At 43.2% G+C, this 19,208-nt stretch overlaps 1 protein-coding gene across 2 annotated transcripts; it reads right to left on the minus strand.

Moving 5' to 3' along the window:
• Positions 1 to 1,299: 1,299 nt before the first annotated feature.
• On the minus strand, positions 1,300 to 10,406 carry THEM6 (thioesterase superfamily member 6). Of its 2 annotated transcripts, none has more exons than XM_044658300.1 (2): positions 9,803 to 10,406; positions 1,300 to 2,820 (listed from the first exon to the last, which is right to left on the minus strand). In XM_044658300.1, the coding sequence occupies exons 1-2, from the start codon at positions 10,310 to 10,312 to the stop codon at positions 2,710 to 2,712; spliced, it is 621 nt and encodes a 206-aa protein (XP_044514235.1). In that variant the 5' UTR covers positions 10,313 to 10,406; the 3' UTR covers positions 1,300 to 2,709. The 2 variants fall into 2 exon arrangements, with proteins under 2 accessions (XP_044514235.1, XP_044514234.1); XM_044658299.1 differs by having other exon boundaries at positions 9,962 to 10,312.
• Between the last annotated feature and the right edge of the window lie 8,802 nt (positions 10,407 to 19,208).

Genomic DNA, 19,208 nt, shown 5'->3' on the forward strand with positions numbered 1-19,208 from the left:
CACTTTCTGCCACTTGGGGAAGAGCGTGGTTCTGTAGGGTCTGTGAAGTCCTTTCCACACTGCCCCGGCGTGACTCGGGTCACTGAGGAAGGAACCAAGACTTCCTGGGCTCATGCAGCTGGTCAGGGTCAGCACTGGGGCTTGGTTGGGGGGGGGGGGGATCTGGATGCTGGTGGCTGAGGCAGGAAACCCGGGGTGGGGGAGCCTGCTCTGGGAGGTGGGGAACAATTCAGAGAATACCTAACAGACCATATGTGCACAGGCCCAGCTGGAACCAGGAGTCGGGCGTTACTGGCTTCAGGCCGGGTAATGTCTGTCCTCTGGACGGGCCGGTCAGTCTGCTCATCCTCCTGCCTCTAGGCTTATTCTCAGGACAGCCCTGGACTGTGCCTACCTCCTTCTGCCCCAGCGTTCCCTAATTTTGGTCTAGATGCATGATTTTGTGTTGGAGAACTCCCACAGGACAAATTCCTTCATGATCCATGCTGGCAACTCGTCTGTGACCCGGAGGCTTATGGAGGAGGCTGGGGCTGGGACTTGGTCCTGGGGAGTCGGGCGGGGCTTTGCTCGTGAACCTCGCTCTTCCCAGCTCCAAGGCTGGCTCTCTCTGCTATACCACCCTGTCTCTCATTGCATAGATTCTGAAGACCTGGCCTAGTGCCAGCTCCTCCAGGAAGCCTTCTCTGATATCTCTAGCGTTGATGACTACCCCCCACCCCAGATACTCATTCACACAACACTCTGCCCCCCCATGCACCTCATCTTCCTATGGGGGGCCCTCTGACACCTGGTTCATAGTATTCTGGCAGGCCTTTAGCAGAGGGTTCAGCCACACAGAACACAATTTGCCCCAATTTACCTTCATTCCACCACCTCATTCAAAGCCAAGGAGCCTGAGGATGGATTCCCTGGTGAGCCACTTGCCTCTCATTTCTAGTAAGGACTGACCAGACTCGGCACGTCTCCTACAAGGGCAGGGCCGAGCCCCTCGGAAACACTTTGGCTTCCTGGGGAGAGCCGTCAGCACGGAACATTGCCAGGCTGCCTTCTACCTGGGCACACGCCTGCAGGAGGTGCTGGGGACCCCCTCGGGGAACCCCACGACCCCACTTCCTGGCTCGGACCTTTCTGTGTTACCTTTACCAGAGCAGGGTTGTCAAGGAAAGGGGTTTTTGCAAGCCTTCAAAAACGACTGGAACGTGAGAGAACAGAGAAGACAGGACCTTCCTCACCCTGCATGTGTTTTCAGGACCAGAAACAAGGAGGCTCCAAGAATGAAGAGGCCTTTCGCTCCTCAGATATTTGTTTTTAAGTCTTTTAATATCTCTCTCTTACATAACACAAAAAGATTGCAGCTTTTCTGAGACAGGGGATGAGAACAACCGGGGCAAAGGAGGAGAAAGAGAGCTTGGGACTCGGGGTCCCTGGGGCACCTGTCGGGGCAGCCACAAGGCGGGCAGAGACGGCAACGGCGGAAGGGGAGGCCCGGGCACCAGAGGCGAAGAGAGCTCAGCTCGGGCCCTCAGGGCCCCTCTTCCTGTGAGGCTAGCCAGAGACTGGGCTTAGTCACGGTCCTGCTCACTTCCTGGAGACCTGCCTCCTCCCAGTTCTGGCTGGCCACATGCCAGCACCTGCTCCTTCAAAGAAGAGGGGATATATGTGGATAGAAAGGTACAGGCCTTGACACAGATCTAGTATGCTTTAAGAAGAGTCTCATCCATAAAGTGCTGATTTGGGGGGAGCCTGTGTAGGAGAAGAGACCCGGTCACTACATTCAGGTGTCTGTGGGCAGAGGAGAAAGCTAGGCAGGGCAGGGTGAGCTGGCTCCCCACCAATCCCGCTACTTCCTCCTCTGCTCCTCCCAAAGAGGCCCCCAGGGCACCTGGGGACCCCTGCTCAAGGTAGAGAGAGCAAAAAGACGCCCATCTTGTAGGAAAAGTCAACTTCATGGGTATCTGAGGGGGGAAGAGGTCTTCGGCTTGGCCCTCTCAGCACAGTATACAACGAGGAGCTCTAAAAATCTAGCTCTGTTACTCACTTCCTGCACAACCTTTTAGAAATTATTTCCCTTCTCCTTTTCCCGCTCTAAGGCTGGCTGGACTAGCAGCCCATCTCTAAGATTCATTCCAGCCCCAAATTCCCTGAATCCTATGAAAAGGGAGACAGAGGCCCAGAGAGAGGAAGGGGCTTTCTTAGGTTATACAGTAAGATCATGAAAGAGCTGAGACTTGAAGGCAGGGCTCTTACCGCCACCCCGACTTAGGGAGGGGGCTTTCCAGGTATGTTGTTCACTTTAAGAATAAAACCCCACAGGAGGAATAAATAATGAAATCAAGGAAAGAAGGCAGAGAGTAACAGAAAGAGCCCGGGATGGGAATGGAGAGGCTTAGGCGCCAGTGGATTGACTTGCTGTGAAACAGGTCAAGTTGCTCCTATACTCTGGGTCTTAAGTTTCCATTTCTGCAAAATGGAGATGGCAGCCCTCTCTGACCTTTCCTTTCCCTTCAGTTCACCCAAATCTGGTCCTGCCCAAGTAGGGGGTCAGACAGAAGTCTCCCTGCCCTCTCCCTTCCCTTTCCTGAGAATCCCCAGCCCCAGTGGACAAATGCAAATGTGCAGAAAATAAATGAGTAAGTTACAGGGACCATGACATCCCCTCCTCAAGGAAAGGGACAGGGGAGGAACAGGGGAGGGACAGGGGTCAGTCTGTTACTGATCCTTGGTGCTGCTGAGGCCAGATTCCGCCCGGAGTTTCTGGCTGCTGGCTTCGTTGTAGCTGATCCAATGCTGGAGTTCCCGAGAGAACTCAGGTGACTCTACCTGTGGGAGAGGAGAAGCAGAGATGTGAGCCCTGACAGTGGTCCCCGAGTCCTGGCTTATGGCCCATGAAGGCCCCTCAGCATCTGGCCCCTCCTCTAGGGAACCTCCGACTGCCTTGGCTGATGGTCCCTCGGGGACTGGAGGTTGGGTTCGGTGCCTGCCCAGGCCAACCCCCTCAGCACAGTGCAGTCAAAACAGAACTGAAGATGACACAGGGGATCTGCTTTTGAATCCCAAAATGGCTACTTACTACCCATCATTGAGCACATAATAATTATATTGTCCTATCACTGGGCCACTGATTTCTTCTTTTGGGGCCACCTCTATAGACTAAGAGGGGTGGGGATTGGCCTAGATCAGGGGTTAATGGATAGATTTCAGGGGTCCATGAATTTTTTTTAACCCTTATCTTCCATTTTAGAATCAATACTGTATATTGGTTCTAAGGCAGAAGAATGGTAAGGGCTAGGCAATGGGGGAGGGGGGTAACTTGCCCAGGGTCATATAGTTAGGAAGGGTCAGAGGCCAGATTTGAACCCAGGAACTCTCGTTTCTAGGCCTGGCTCTCAATCCACTGAGCCACCCAGCTACCATCAGGCCCATGAACTTAAAAAAAAATTTTTTTTGATAACTTCAATATAAATGGTTTTCTCTATAATCTTATGTAATTTCATTTTGTGCATTTTAAAATGTTGATCTGAGAAAAAAAAGAGTATGTAGGCTTCACCAGATTGCCAAAGGGATCCAGAACACCAAAAAAAAGGTGGAAGAAAATCTCTCTACAAAGTTCCTTCCAAGTTTAGAACCAATGAGTCAATGAGGATCTCCAACATCACCCAGCTCATTTCTGCCTCCCACAGAGCCTGGAATGGCTCTCTTCCAATCCCTTGCCTTCAGTGTATGTTAGTCCCTGGTCACTCTTGCCCACAGCCTTATCTCCTTGCCCTAGACCAAAAAACATCTGGGCGCATTCACTTTCTCAGACTGTAAAAAGGTTGGCACACTGCAAGTCCAAAGGCTGTCCAGCCTAGTCCAGCTGAGGCTATCAGAACCTAGAGATTATCTGATTGGACTCTTACTGCATAGATGAGAAGACAGGTTTAGGGCAGTTATTAAGTGAGTCAGCAGGAGAGACCACATTGAAGGGCAAGTTTTCTGGCTTCTAAATCCAATGCTGGGGACACAGACCTGTATCTATTTTAAGAGATGATCAGGTACTGTATCTCCTGGTCAGGAAGATCAAAGAGGGAAGGAACTTGAGCCCAGGCAGGGGATGGAGGAGTAATCATAGGATCACAGGAGTGAGGGCCTCAGAGGCTTTATATCATTGCTAAGACATGGAGGATCAGAGAGTTCAAGGTGACCTCCCAAGCCTGGGGTTCCAACAGAGGTCCCAAATCCAAATTCAACACACTTTCTGTTGTCCCTGTCTCTCATGGAGGGTAGAAATACCAAAGAATTAAGAAAAATCAGAGGATAAGCATTCTTTTAATGCCCATTACATGCCTGAGGGCTTTACAATTATTATCTCATTGGATCCTCACCACCACCTTGGAAGGTGGATGCTATGTTTATCCCCATTTTACAGTTGAAGAAACTCAGGCAGACAGAGGTTAAATGGCTTGCCTGGGCATCATAAGGCTGGATGCTTCCTGTCTCCAGGTCCAGGGCTCTTTTCATTTCATCACAGAGCTGCAAAGGGACCAGGTGGCCCCCAGGCTTGGAATGGACACATTGAATCTTGAATCATAAGATTGGGTTGAAATCCTATCTGTGCTACTTACTACTTCTGTGACCTTGGGCAAGACACTTACTTACTGGGAGCCCCACTCGGTTTTTTTTATCTGTAAAAAGGGAGATTATAAGAACTCTGTGACTGTAAGGGGTTCTTAACTTTTTTGTGAGGTAGGGACCACTTTGGCCATCTGGTGAAATCTATGATTCTTTTCTAAGAATAGTGTTTTGAATGAAATACACAGGTTCACAATCCACCAGTAAACATTTATCAAGCAGCTCCTATGTGCCAGGTACAAAGAAAACCAATTGTATTGAAATAGTTATCAAAATACCCCTCCCCAAACCAGGTTCCCAAGCCCCAGATTAAAAACCCCTGCTATGCTGGGTACCAGTCTTGATGCTTTGTCTGTGGCCAGCCACTGAACAATCTTCACCCCACTCCTGAGGGGCCTGGGTCACAGTACCCCCCCCCACTGTCTGTCTGCCATGAGTCACTCTGAAGCACGCACAAAACACCAGCCCCCTCTGCCTGAATGGAACTGGTCTCCCTGAGCCCTTTCCACACTCCATAACTTTGATACCCCTATAGATACTGCTCCTGGGAGCTCACTGCATTTTGTTGAAAACATGTTCCAGGCCCTAAACATGCTTGTGAAAGTGGACTCTCAATCAGAGCCAAGCTCATCTGTGCAAACCCAAGGCTTCCTTTTCCTCCAATAACCAAAGACCTTCTGGACACCCTGCCCCTCCTTGCAGGCCCAGCTCAAGTGGCTCAGGGAATCTCCTTCTTGCTTCCCTATCTTGGCTGCCCTCTGCGTCCTCTGAGGTCCTCAAAGTCTTTATAGAACAAACTTGGCTCCTTGCGCCCGTGTCACTCTGGGCAAATCCTCCATCTCCTTCCCTCTGAGATGCAGGGACTGACTAAATGACCTTGGAATTGAGCTCCTTTATAGCTCTTAAGCTGGAGAAACTCAAACTGCATTCTGTTTTGTCATTTCTCATCCTGCTTTCCATGGGGGAGCCTCCTCTGTCCTACAGGCCAGGCCTGCTCCTCCTCTCAGTCCCCCCAGGCCCTGAGCTCCCTTAGGACAAAGGCTAGGTCTGCTTCTTCTTTAATTCTCCCAGAACTCTGAGCCCAGGGCTTGGATTTCTTCCTCCTATCTTCTTACAGCCAAACTGAGAAATAGGGTGAGGCTAGGCTCAGAAACAGCTAATCTAATTATTTAGATTCAGTACTACTACTATGATGATTAATAACAGTTGTATTATTATCTATATAATCATATCATATATAATATTAAGTGAATAATTCACTACTACTTCTACTAAAATGTTAGCTAATAACAAAAGCTAACATTTTTATACCATGGGTCAAGCACTGTACTGAATGCTTTACAGTTATTATATCTCACTTGATCCTCACAACAACCCTGGAGGGTAGGTGCTATTATTTTCCCCATTTTACAGATAAAGAAAATGAAGCAAGAGAGGTTAAGTGATTTGCCCAGAGTCATACATCTAGTGTCTGGGGCTGGATCTGAACTCAGGTCTTCCTGAATCCAAAGCTTGGTACTCTATCCATTGCACTTCTTTGACTTCTTCCCACCTCTTTCTAAGGTCACTAAGGAGCCTCATTTAGGTGCCAGAATAGACAGGAAGGAAATAATGATAAAACAATATGCCTATGATGTTATAAGGTATACAAAGCTGTCTCCTCCTAACAAGTGCCCAAGATAGGTTGTTCAAACATTACTCTCCCTCATTTTACAAGGGATGAGGCTGAAAAATGGAAAGTGCTTGCACTGGGAGCCCACAAACTTGAATGAGAAAACAAAAGCCTCTTTCTTTTCCTAACATCTAACTGAATCTAACTGAACTTTAAATCTAACTGAAATTTAGCATTTGCTCAAATTATTTACAAAACATTATTCTGAGATGGGGTCCCTAGGTTTTACCAGGATGCTCTTAATTTAACAGGGGAAAACAAAAAGAGCCACACTCAGGACCAAAAAATCAACTGGAAAAGAACAAAAAGGGAGAGGTGTTCACATTCACTTGAGAAAGAATTGGGGTCTGGTGACTGCAAGGTTAGCAGGAATCAGAAGTGTGCTGTGGGAGCCGGGAAGGCTAAAGCTCCCTTGGGTTGCACTGAGTGATGCAGTGAGGCCACTGGAAGGGAGGTGAGTGTCTCGCTGTCCTCAGCCCCAGGCAGACCACAGGTAGAGAAGTGAGTTCAATTCTAGGTGCCTCCTGATCTTCCAAGGTGTCCAAAAGAAGGTGACTAGGAGGGGGAGATAACTTAAGAGACAGTACTCAAGGAGGAACAGCTAAAGAACTGAGGATGTTTAGTCTGGGAAGGAGAAGACATAAGAGGAACCCTGTCACATTATCAAATAGCTGAAGGTATATATCAATTAGGAGTGGAATGAGACATTGTCTTTCAGATGACACAGAGAGCTAGCAGTGATGGGGATAAGTGGAAGAAGCAGATTTTTAAAATATTTATTTATTTATTTTTAGGAGAGGCAGCTTTTAATGTAAAGAAATACTTCCTAATAATGAGGATGGCCCAAAAGAACAAAGAACCAACTATGGTAGTAGGTAGTGAAGTGGCACAAGGGGATTGGAATCAAGAAGACCTGAGTTCAAATCCAGCCTTACTCACTGAGATCCTAGGCAAATTAATTCATCGCTGCCTGTCTCAGTCTCTTTGTCTATAAAATGGGGATAAAAATAGCACATATTTTCCAGGGTTGTTGTGAGGATCAACTGAAATAATATTTGTTAAATATTTTGCCAACCTTAAAAGCATGAGATAATAAAGTGCTATTATTATTATCTCCTTTGACTTGGGACATTAAGAAGGCATTTATGCCCAGTTCTGGGTTGGACTAGATAATCTTTGAGATTCTTCCTAATTCTGGGATTCAGGGAAGTTCCTGACCTTGGGCTTGGATGCCCTCCCTACTGTCAGACCCTATAGGTCAAGCTTGGAACTGCTTATAATTACCTATTTGGCTCAAATGTCCTGAAATTAGGTATAGGTGATAACATTTGTATAACCCAGTAGAAGTGATTATTGGATCCAGGAGGAGGAGGGAAAGAAAATGAAATATGCAAACATGGAAAAATATTTTTAAAATAAAAATCAAATGTCTTGAAATATTGTTATTGCTTAGAAGGAACAACCTGGATTACTAAATCATGAGACCTGACATATACTACTATCTGGATTTCATTAAACCAGTTATTTCCCTTTCCTAGGGCTCAGTTTTCTCATCTACAAATTGGCCATAATCATGAATACATTTACCTCACAGGGTTCCCGGGAGAAGCAAATGAAATAATATAAAGCAAAATAAGCATTTCTGAATATAGTATGGAGATTGTGTGAATGATCTCTAGAATTTCTTCCAGCTCTCACATTCCACAACTACATAATCCAAGTCTCTTCCCTGACCATCTACCCCAGCAGGTTATTTGCTCCATGCCACACAGTGAGTCTTTAGCAGAGCCAGGATTAGCGGCAAGAAACCTGCCATGTATGTTCCTCTGGTTTTATCTTCCAAAGTAACTTCCAGGCCTCATGCTCCATGTTATAAGGGTCTTCCTGGATCCGACTTTCTAAATTCTATTATAACAGTTAATAATTATGTGGCCCTTTCAAGTTTGAGAATTTTAAATATGTCATCTGATGTCATCCTAACAATCTTTGTGTGAAGTAAAATACCTCCATGGTAAAACAAGAATTATAATTCCTAATATATAGGGGACAGAGAAGTTTGGTAACTTGTCCACTGTCATAGAGATAGTAAATGTGAGAAATGGTTTATAATTAATAATAATATTTGAACCCAAATCTCTTTTGATACCCCAAGTCCAGGGCTCTTGCCACCATACCATCCTACTATTTTTTCCCCAGATCCATTCAGTAGTTAGGGCACCTGTCTCTTCTCAAATTAACTTCTAGTCATTTATCTGCATTTCTTTGAGAGCTGAATCCTTTGCATTTTTTATTTCCCACTGAACTTGTACAAGACCTTAAAATAACAGGTGATTAATTACAAGTATTCCAAGGTCACTTTGGAATTCTGTGTTCCAAAGCCTAGACTCAATATTCCAATATACTAAACTGGCATGGGTGTGACTGTAGTCAAGGCAGTTTAAGCAAGACAAGTGGAGATGCTGCCAGAATTAACTCTATAGCCAACTGTCCTTCCCTGCTCTGGTACATACTAAGGACCTTTCTAGACTTGACATCCTACATTCCAAAAGCCCTTTCAGCTCCCAGAATGTCAGGTTCTATGTTCTAATGTCCCTCCTGCCTCTAACATTCTATGAGCTCTAACATTCTATAGTCTAAGTTCCTACCCTGCTCTGACATTCTGGTTTCTAAGATAACTCCTAGTTTTGACATCCTATGTTTTATATGGGGGGGGGGGCTCCCTGCCCTAACATATTAAAATCCCATGGGGCATGTAAATCAGGGTAAAGAGAAAAATTTGAAGGTGATGGTGATAGGGAGAACTGGAGGGATAAGAAAGTGGGGAGGATTGAGCAAAGGAAGCAAGTGAAAAAGGGGAGAAGACGGAGTCTGTTGAGGTACAAGAGAAGGAGAGAGCCTAAATGTCATGTGCTCAAGGCACTCCCTGGTTTATTAAGAGATGGCAAGGGACACTGCAGGGAATATGAATTGGAGCCAGGAGGCTGGAGGGGAAATCTGAAGCAGGTGCCTGACTGTGTGTATATGGTGGAGGCTGCTTTATGATGTTCGACATGCATGGGGAGCTGGGGATGGGAAATAATGGTACATTCAGAGATGCCTGCTATGGGGATTGTCATCCAGGGGGCATTGGCACATGTAGGAATGCCATCCGGGGAATTCTGGCAGGGGAAGTTGTTGATGCATGCTGGGATGTCTGCTTGGAGGATGCTATCAGGGGAATTGGGGCCAAATGTAGAGAAACCCTCGAGAACGGGGGCTGACAGGGCAGGGAAAGGCGTCGGTACATCCAGACATGTTTTTGGAGGGGAATGCCGGCATGAAGGGCTCTTTGTGGGGAAGGGTGGGGCCTTGGTGCATTTAGAGAAACCATCCAGAGGGAGTTCTAGAGAGGAGAATGGCGTTGGTGCACGAAGGAATGTCTGCTTGGGGGATGTGAATCAGGGGAGCTCTCATGGGGGAGGCATGCAGGAGTGGCCGGTTGGATATTTGGCTGGGGATCGGGGGAGGGGGCTCGCTCACCCTCTTCTTGCACACGTACTGCACCACCTCGTCCGGAGTGGTACCCAGCACGTGCTGGCGGAAGATGAGCAGCGCGCACAAGAAGCCGTCGCGGCGGCTGATGAAGCGGGACTCCACGTAAAAAGCGTGGCCGTCCCAGCCGAGCAGGCGGGTGCGCACCTCGAAGGGCTCCAGCACGTTCATCGATCGGCGGTAGCGCACGCAGGAGGAGGCCAGCACGAAGTGCGCCCCGAGCGCGCGCAGGGCCCCGAGCACCCCGCAGCGCGTCAGGTGCGCAGCGCGCGCCACGTCCGCCTCGCGCAGGTAACGCGCGTTGTTCATGTGCAGCAGTAGGTCGATGTCGGAGGGGAGCACGCGGCCCACGTAGGTCTGCTCCGCCAGCAGGTCGCGTATGGGCGACTGCAGCAGACTAGCGCGTAGCACGGCCAGCGGCACGCGCACCAGGTACCAGCCGTCCAGCAGGGAGAAATAGGCGGTCGCCAGCCCCAGCGCTACCAGCAGCCACAGCATCCCGGCGGCGGAGGCGGCCAGCAGAGACGGGTCAGAGGGTTGGCGGGCAGCGAGGCCCCCCCCGCGGCCTGGGGACCGGGAGAGAGACCGGGAGACCGAGAGACACCGAGCGAATGCGGCGCATGGGAGAAACTATCCGCCGAAGCCGGGAGAGGGGGGGAAGCGCGAGGCAGGGCTGCTCACGCGCCGTGACTCCGCCCTTCTTTTCACTCTCTCCTCCCTGCCTCTCCCAGTTTTGGTTCGTCCCACCTCGGGTCCAGGCGGCCCGGCTTTCGCTTTCCCCTCCCCCACCCCTCAGTGTTCGGGGTCGCTAACCCAGAGTCTCATCTCGGGTAGACTCCCTTTCAGCGCTGTGAAAACTACGGCGCCACCTGCCGGCTGAGGTCTGGAACTTCGATCCCCCCAGATTGATGATTCCCTGGGATGTTCTAAGCATCCCTGCCGCTGCAGATGCTGCTGGCTAAGAACCTGACAGCCAGCTGCTCCAGCGTGCTCTGTAGTTGAACTCAACACCCCCCTTCCTCCTCAGAAGAATGCATCGGTCCAGAAGCTAGGCTCCTCCCTGGAATCAATAATGCATTTCAGGGTGGAGGTGCACCATTCTTCCTGGGCATGCAGGCTTTTCCCTAGGGAGGATAAAGTGGTGCTGTGCAATGTGCATTAGATTCAGTCAGAAAAGTTATAGATTTCACTGGCGTCCGAGGTGATGCAGGGGAAAGAAAGCTAAATCAGGAGTCAGGAAGATCTGAGTTTGAATCCTGCCCCAGCTGTTTGCTCAGTGGGCGACCCTGGGCTAATCTCAACATCAGTTATTTTCTCTGCAAAAAACAGATGAAAGAAAATGATGAAAGCACCTCACTTGATTGTTATAAGGATAACTATATAAATACTAACTATTTCACATTATTGTCATTATGGAAAGGAGATTTAAAGAGCTCTACTTTTCTGATAGTAAATGGTAAAGCTGGGACTAAAATTTAGGGTTCTTTGTCCAAGGATTAACTAGTCTCCTAATAAACTCCATGACTTGTGGCAAGTCATTTCTCTTTCCTGGGGCTCAGTTATTCTCCGTAAAATGATGGGGTTGGTCTAGAGTAGAGTTCCTTAACCTGGGGTCCACAGACATCAGGGATATATTTCTGCCAACTAGGACGGGGAAAGATGGCATGTTTATTTGTAATAACCTTCAGGAGAAATTTAGCATTTCTCTCAAATATGAATGTAAACAGAAACCCATAGTAGTCCACACTAAGCTGCCAAAGGAGGACACAAAAGGTTAAGAACTTCTGGCCTAGAGAAACTTTAAGGTCCACAATTGCAGCTCTGAATTCTGTAACTCTCCTTTTCCTCCATGGCAAGAAGGGAGGCTTGGAGTCAGGAAGTTGTTTAGTGGGTTCAGTCTTTCTGATTCTTCTTGACCCCTTTTTGGGGTTTTCTTGGCAAAGGTACTGATGTGGTTTGCCATTTCCTTCTCTAACTCATTTTACATAGGAGGAAACTGAGGCAAACTAGGTTAATTGACTTGCCCAAGGTCACATAGCTAGTAAGCATCTGAGGCCAGATTTAAACTCCAGAAGAGGCGTCTCCTTCTCTTGGCACCGTACCACCTAGCCCAAGAGTGAAGAAGACTTGGATTTAAATATGACCAGAGACATTTCCTAATCCTGTTACCTTGAGCAAATCACTTAGCCAACCTCTCAAAGCCTCAATTTTCTTCTATGTGAATAGTTATAAAAATAGCACTTGGGATGGACAATTGCTTTGTAAGCCTTAAAATTTATGTAAGTATCAGCAATTCTTGTCCTCCACTTGGCTTCTGGCCTTCAAGTTTCTCAGAGGACAGGGTTCATAGGTTAGTGGGATTCTCTCAAGTCCAGTGCTTAACACAGGAATGGTACAATCAGAACTGTATATGAAGAAACATCTAGACTGGAATCAATCTTGGTTTTATTTTAGGTTCTGCACTGATTTGCCAAGTGACTCAGGGCAAATCACTTCTCTTGAGACCTTAGTTTTTTCATCTATAATAGCTGTGAGGTAGAAGAAAGATTAGATTGCTTGATTGGCCCCAGGGGCCATAACCAGCAGCAGTAAATGGAAGTTTCAGAGAGGCTGATTTTTCTTAAACAATAGTTTTGATTTAAGGGAGACAAAACCGTAACAAAGCTATTTAAAATTAAAATAGGGCAGCTAGGTGGTGCAGTGATTAGAGTGCCAGGCCTTGAGCAGAAAGACTTATCTTTCTGAGTTTAAATACAGCCTCAGACACGTATTAGCTTAACAGCAAACCCTCAAGGACCTTACAATCACCCAAACAAGAACTTGGCTAAAGACAATGTCTGGATCACCTGTTGCATCTAGATCCCTCCCACTGTGGCTAGTGTTTTATTCCCAAGCAGGTGGCAGAGCCTATACCTCCCCCCCCCCAACCCCCTCCAAAAATCTCTATCAACACCTTGTGTTCTGAAGTTCATGGGAAGTCCCAGGCCTGCCATTCTGTGCATCATCCCAGATTCATCTGCCTACCTTAATTAAACACCCTTATTATTACTAAGGGATAGTATAATTTTCTCTGTGTGTGTTTTTCAGGTTGACATTTGGAAGTTTTGCTGGGATTTCAAAGCCCACCAAGTCACCTGCTGGGATGTGTAGCCTGCAGGAATTTGTTGTGTTTCAATCCAGATTCAACTCAGTATCTTGGGTGAGTGAACTCTTAAAGTCTGAACTCAAAAAGCCCAATGGGCTGAAGCTCTTATTGGCTCTCTAACCGGAAGACCTGCCAACATGGATTTCTGGATAACTCAGTTTACCTTTATTTTTGAGAAACCCCCCAGGACAAAGCATACCTATTTTGATTTGAATGCCAAACACCTTTTTGTTTGTAGAGACTTCCCTATTGGTTGAAAGTTTCTTCTCTGGAAGCCCAGCTCTAGAGTTTGACCCTTGTCTTTAATTTGTTACAGCTGCTGAATGTTAGGAGGTCTACACACCTGTTTATATTTAGTCTTTGTAGGCTTCCCAAAAGGTATAAAGAGACTCTCAGGGTCAGCATCGTATGGTGTCTTCTCCCAGGGAAATGGTTCCCAGAGTCTCAGAGCCTTTGGTTCCGTAAGGAGTTTGTTTATGACTCTGTGTGGTGCCCAGATTTATGAGTCTATCCCTTTATAGTTGATTAAAGAGTGGGTTTTCTGACTACTTGGAAGTTCTGTATTTATTTCCAAGTTAATAGACCCCTTGGGCGTTTTTTGGTCTGTTATAGCAGGTTCCCACTGTTTGTCCCTATCCCCACTTTACCCTACCAGAAGTAGCAGAGGAGGGGATGTATCACAATACAGGTGAGATGCAAATAGCAGTGAGAAAGAATCTGCTTTTTGGACAACTGAAAATTCAAGTTACAATAAAAACATTAAATTTTAAAAGAATAACTTACAGCATTCTTTTACTCTGTAACCCAAAAGAATCTAGATTTGGTAGAATGACTATTTTTGAAGCTTTGAATGGAAGTTGATTTGGAGTGTTGGAATCTAGGTCAAATTAAACTCCAACATTAAAATTAAGAAATTATGTTTAATCTAAGTCTAGGTAACTACTCTGGACCTATTAGAATAGATTTCCTCATTGTATGAAATTCTATAACAAGATCTATTATAGTAATGGTATATAAAAAGCTTCTGTTTATAACAACTTGAAAATTTAAGTTATAGGCTTTGTCTATATTTTATTTCTAATGTGTTTCTTAGATGGAGTCTTCCAATAGCAATCTTAAATACATTCTGTTTAAATGTTAAGACATGTTTAAAATTGTACCAGCTGTTGACTCCCTAACAGGAGAGAATATACAATTTGTGATCTAGGTTTCAGGATCTTTAGCAGGAAGCAAAGGGAAGGTCTGAGATTTATGGTTCACATTCTTGACTTTATATTTTAGCATTTTTCTTATAGTTTCTGACACAGTAATGTATATTTTTAGCCTCTTGCAATTTGAATGCCGTGCTTTTAAATTTTAAACTATTATTTGTCTAGAAAACATGGTGCTCTTTTGATGAACAGATATGTGTTCTGGAGTGTAAGAAAGTTAATCTGGGTTTAGTAAATTGTAGACCTGACTGGTCATTGCAAATGGACAAGAAATATTTGGGAAAATACTTTGTAGTCAATTCAATGGTAAAAACAATAACAACAATAACAACAAAACCCTGAGTGTTTTAATTGAACAGCCCCGTTGTAAGTGGCTTTTTTTATGAGTCCACATGAGAGATCTTTAAGTATTTGGTCATAGGCTATAAGTAGTTTGATGTTGAGTAAAAATACTGTATGGAAAAAAAATCTTCAATATGAAATAAATGTGGAAATTTTAAAAATAAAAAAAATTGAGAAGAATAATACCGAACATACATTTTATACATTCATGACTTAGTAAACTTTTAAAGATATTTCTACATTTCTTGCCTTTGGTATGTCATCTGCTGGCTTTTGAGTTCTTTTCACAAACTATCTTTTTATTTATTTTAACTTTACAAAAGAAATTATGTGTATTTATGGAATTAAAAGATAAAATATGTTGATATTATACAATACTATACATATTTTATTCCTTTCTGAGTTTCTAAACATTTTCTTTGTTGACAGATGACACTAACATGTCAACTGAAATTTTGCCAAGATTCCCCCAAAATTCCCACTTAATTTCTTATGCCTACTGTAATATATCAAAATAAGGTGGAGCAAATCAAAGCATGGGAGGCATACCTATATAATCTTTTTTTGAAGCCACAGGTGAGAGAAGAGAAATGGTAAGAAGTGAAAATAAAGAGACCTGAAAAGGGATCAGTGGACCCTCACATCAAAAGTTCCTTAATTTCCAATAGACTCTCCCATGAGGAAGTTAAAAAAAAGAATGTAAATTGAAAAATTATGGGAAATTCAGTGTAGTGTCTTTTAAACTGAGTTAAATGGGAATTTATAAGATTTTACACAGTGACATTAGTAAGTATAAAAACCCAGTTTTGATTTGGGTTGAAATATGCCTTAAACTTCTATCAGAATGTGATCTCAAAGAAATCTCTCAATGAATAAGATTAGGATAAGTTGGAGCCTAAAAGGAAAGGAGTACCCCTTCAAAAGAACAGAAGATTGTAGGCCCTCATGAATTGACTGAAATAATTAGGCCTTTTAAGTGCCAAAAAATTGTGAGTTAGTTCTATAGTGCATTATTTTAAAGTGTTTTTATTTATAGGTTTGTGCAGTGAGTAAAAACACTTGATACCTATTGTTAAATAGGAATTCTTTCAAATTTAGATTCTTTTGGGTTATAAGAGAATGCTATAAGTTATCTTTTTAAAACTTAATGTTTTTACTATGACTTTAATTTTCAGTTGTCCAAAAGGCAGAGGAATAAGACATATTTATTGGTAATAAAGATCTTATGTAGAATGAAATTAGTTTAATGTAAGAATCAGAAACACTGACTAGATTTTTAAAAATCTGAGAGCACAGGCTTCATTTTGTGCTGCCACATATACTCTTCTGCATTGGTTGTTTTTTCTGTTATTTGTTCATGAGAGACTTGACCATAAATCATCTATTGTTATGTATGTATAAATGGTTGTAATTAGCATCTTTTCATTTTAAGATAAATTTGACTAATTGTTTTTGTTATAATTAAATGATCTTATGGTATATTTGATTAATTCTGGGGAGTATAATAATTTGCTTTACTTTGTATTTGGAATTTTTTGACTAATTAGGAATCGATTTACAGAGTTTTTGAAAGCTTAGTTGCAGAATTGTATATTGTAGAATTGTAGCTTGTTGTAGAATTGCATCTATGCTCTAGCAATATGAATGTTAGCCACTATAATTTTAAGTGCTTTCTTCTGGTTTAGAGGTGATCTTGAACTTCCTTGAATAATCTTGTTAAATCTTGGTGTTTTGTGGGAATCCTTAAGGATGCTCCTTTTCTGAGAAGTAAAGGCCACATCTTGGAGTCTAATTTTTTGGACTCTAATATAATTTTCCAGAATGTAACTACTGCATAGAAATATGGAATAGAGACAAGTTCCTCATGATATGAAATGCTTTAACTTAAGGTCTATTATAATGCTGTATATTAAGTTTGGTTTTAAGGATTACTAACCCTAATGACTGCCTTTTTGTGTTGTATTAAGTTTATCTCTTCCCCTTTAAGTCTGGAAGATGGATTTTATTCAGCTTCCACTTTTTTTTTTTTTTTTTTTTTTTGCTGGGTGGAAAGGATTTTCCCATCTGGGAATTCCCTGGTGACATCCTGCACCTACTACCCCCAATCTTCAAGTTTGGCATAATGTATGGATGGCATGATTAAGGTTAAACTTATTTAATTTCTTACTGATCTTTTTGTCCTGTCTCAGAGGACTCATTCCAAACCCTTGGAGTCTACAGAAGACACCTGTGCAAGGGCACCACCATGCTCCAGATGGGAAGGACCTCAAATCTTAGAAGACTCCAAATGTGGCTAAGTATATTCCTTGTTCTCCCTTACATCATCCATTAGATTTTTCTCAGCACACGTTCCTGGGACTTGGCCCTGATGTTTTCTTTATGCATGGTCTTCTCTCTGAGAAATCTCTTGGTACCTACCCTAATTGAGATCCCCGCTTAAAGACTGACAAATACTTCAATCCAAGAACTAGAAACATAAGAAAGGAAAAACAACAACAACAACTAGTTCTCACATCTAACTAGAGTAGGAAAGTTTCAAATCAGTTATGTTTTATTTTGTTCCAAGAACTAATAACATTTAATGTCTATTTAGTGGGAGATTCACAGCATTTTGTTCAGAGGGCTTTTCTAAATTCACGGGTAAAATGATCATGTATCTGCATAGAAGTACAGAATGTAAATATTTTCTCAACCTAATGTCTGGAGATTTTAGGGAAGAATAATGGAGACTGGTAATTTTAAAAAAATTGATAAAGTTGTAAGGAGATAGTTAAATTTAACTCTAAACATGTTTGGAGAGAATTTCCATTTGAGGTTAAATTTTATGGGAATGTAGCTGGAAGAAAAGCTATTGAACCAATTGGTCTCTGATGCCAGCAACCTTGTGAGATGCCTTTTGGGAACTGCAAGTGTAATTCTGTCTCAAGGGAAAGCTGAGAGATTGATTGTGGCTTCAGCTGATTTAAGACTCTTCCATCTGGCTTCCGTAGTAGTATGCATGGTTGTGCTTTATTGCCCACTCCCACTTGGTATTAATTAATACTTCAAATTAGAGGAGTACTTCTTCATTATTTTAGTTATGCTTCTCATTTCCCCTTTTATGGCAGTTTTCTGTAATCGTGAAAAGTGCTAAAATCCTAGGTAGATAAATGCTGAAACATAGGAATTAAAGATGCTAGTATGTTGGATTTTAGTTATTTAAGCAATCAAGTGGATTAATACTGAGCTTGGCATCCAGGTGTTACTAGTTATGATAGCCTTGAAAATATATGAGGTTATAAAAATAATTGGAAAATGTTGCAGTAGTTTGTGAAACAAATATGTAAGTCTGTTTAGTGAAATTAGTGAGGTTAAATTAGTTATCAGGAGAGAAGAATGATCTATGATCTTGTTACATCAAAAAATGTCCAATCACTTGAAAGTGGTATTTAATTTGGGATTAATATTTTAATTTAATATAAATTTAATACAAATTAATGTTTGTATATACAGAACATACACTGAAAGTGTACAAAAGTTAAAAAGGATCTGAGATAAGTTTTGAAAAAATGGCATTCTCTTCAGATATTCCTCATCACAGGTCTTTGTTAAAATAAGCTAGAATAAGTTTAACTTCATCTGTGTAATTTAAAAAGATATTGTATTAGATCCTTAGTAAGAAAAGGAGAACACAAATAGCACCTTAGTTCCTTTAGGGGGAAATGAAATGGGAATTTTTTAACTTAACTTTTAATTTTGAGAGCTTTTAATTTAATTTTTAAAATTTATTTTGAACCTGAAATTTTTCATTTCAGAGTGCTAAGCATTAGCATATTGCAATGGTTTTTGGATATTTGTTTGAGCAAACATTTTTTTTATATTTTTTTAACATTTATTAATAATCATTTTTAACATGGTTACATGATTCATGCTCCTACTTTCCCCTGCACCCCCCGCACTCCCCCCACCCATGGCCGATGCACATTTCCACTGGTTTTGTCATGTGTCCTTGATCAAGACCAATTTCCAAATTGTTGGTGGTTGCATTGGTGTGGTAGTTTCGAGTCCACATCCCCAATCATGTCCACCCCGACCCATGCGTTCAAGCAGTTGCTTTTCTTATATGATTCCTCTCCTGCAGTCCTTCCTCTGAATGTGGGTAGCGTCTTTTCCATAAATCCCTCAGAATTGTCCTGGGTCATTGCATTGCTGCTGGTACAGAAGCCCATTACATTCAATTTTACCACAGTATGTCAGTCTCTGTGTACAATGTTCTTTTGGCTCTGCTCCTTTCGCTCTGCATCAGTTCCCGGAGGTCTCTCCAGTTTGCCTGGAACTCCTCCAGTTTATTATTCCTTTTAGCACAATAGTATTCCGTCACCCGCATATACCACAGTTTGTTCAGCCATTCCCCAATTGAAGGACATACCCTCCTTTTCCAATTTGTTGCCACCACAAAAAGCGCAGCTATAAATATTTTCGTACAAGTCTGTTTATCTATGATCTCTTTGGGGTACACACCCAGCAATGGTATGGCAGGTTCAAAGGGCAGGCATTCTTTTTTTTTTTTACATTTATTAATATTCATTTTTAACATGGTTACATGATTCATGCTCCTCCTTTCCCCTTCAACCCCCCCCCACGCCCCCCCTACCCATGCGCATTTCCACTAGTTTTGTCATGTGTCCTTGATCAAGACCAATTTCCAAATTGTTGG

Source organism: Gracilinanus agilis, chromosome 1 (assembly GCF_016433145.1).
Source record: "Gracilinanus agilis isolate LMUSP501 chromosome 1, AgileGrace, whole genome shotgun sequence".
NCBI classification, from domain to species: Eukaryota; Metazoa; Chordata; class Mammalia; order Didelphimorphia; family Didelphidae; genus Gracilinanus; species Gracilinanus agilis.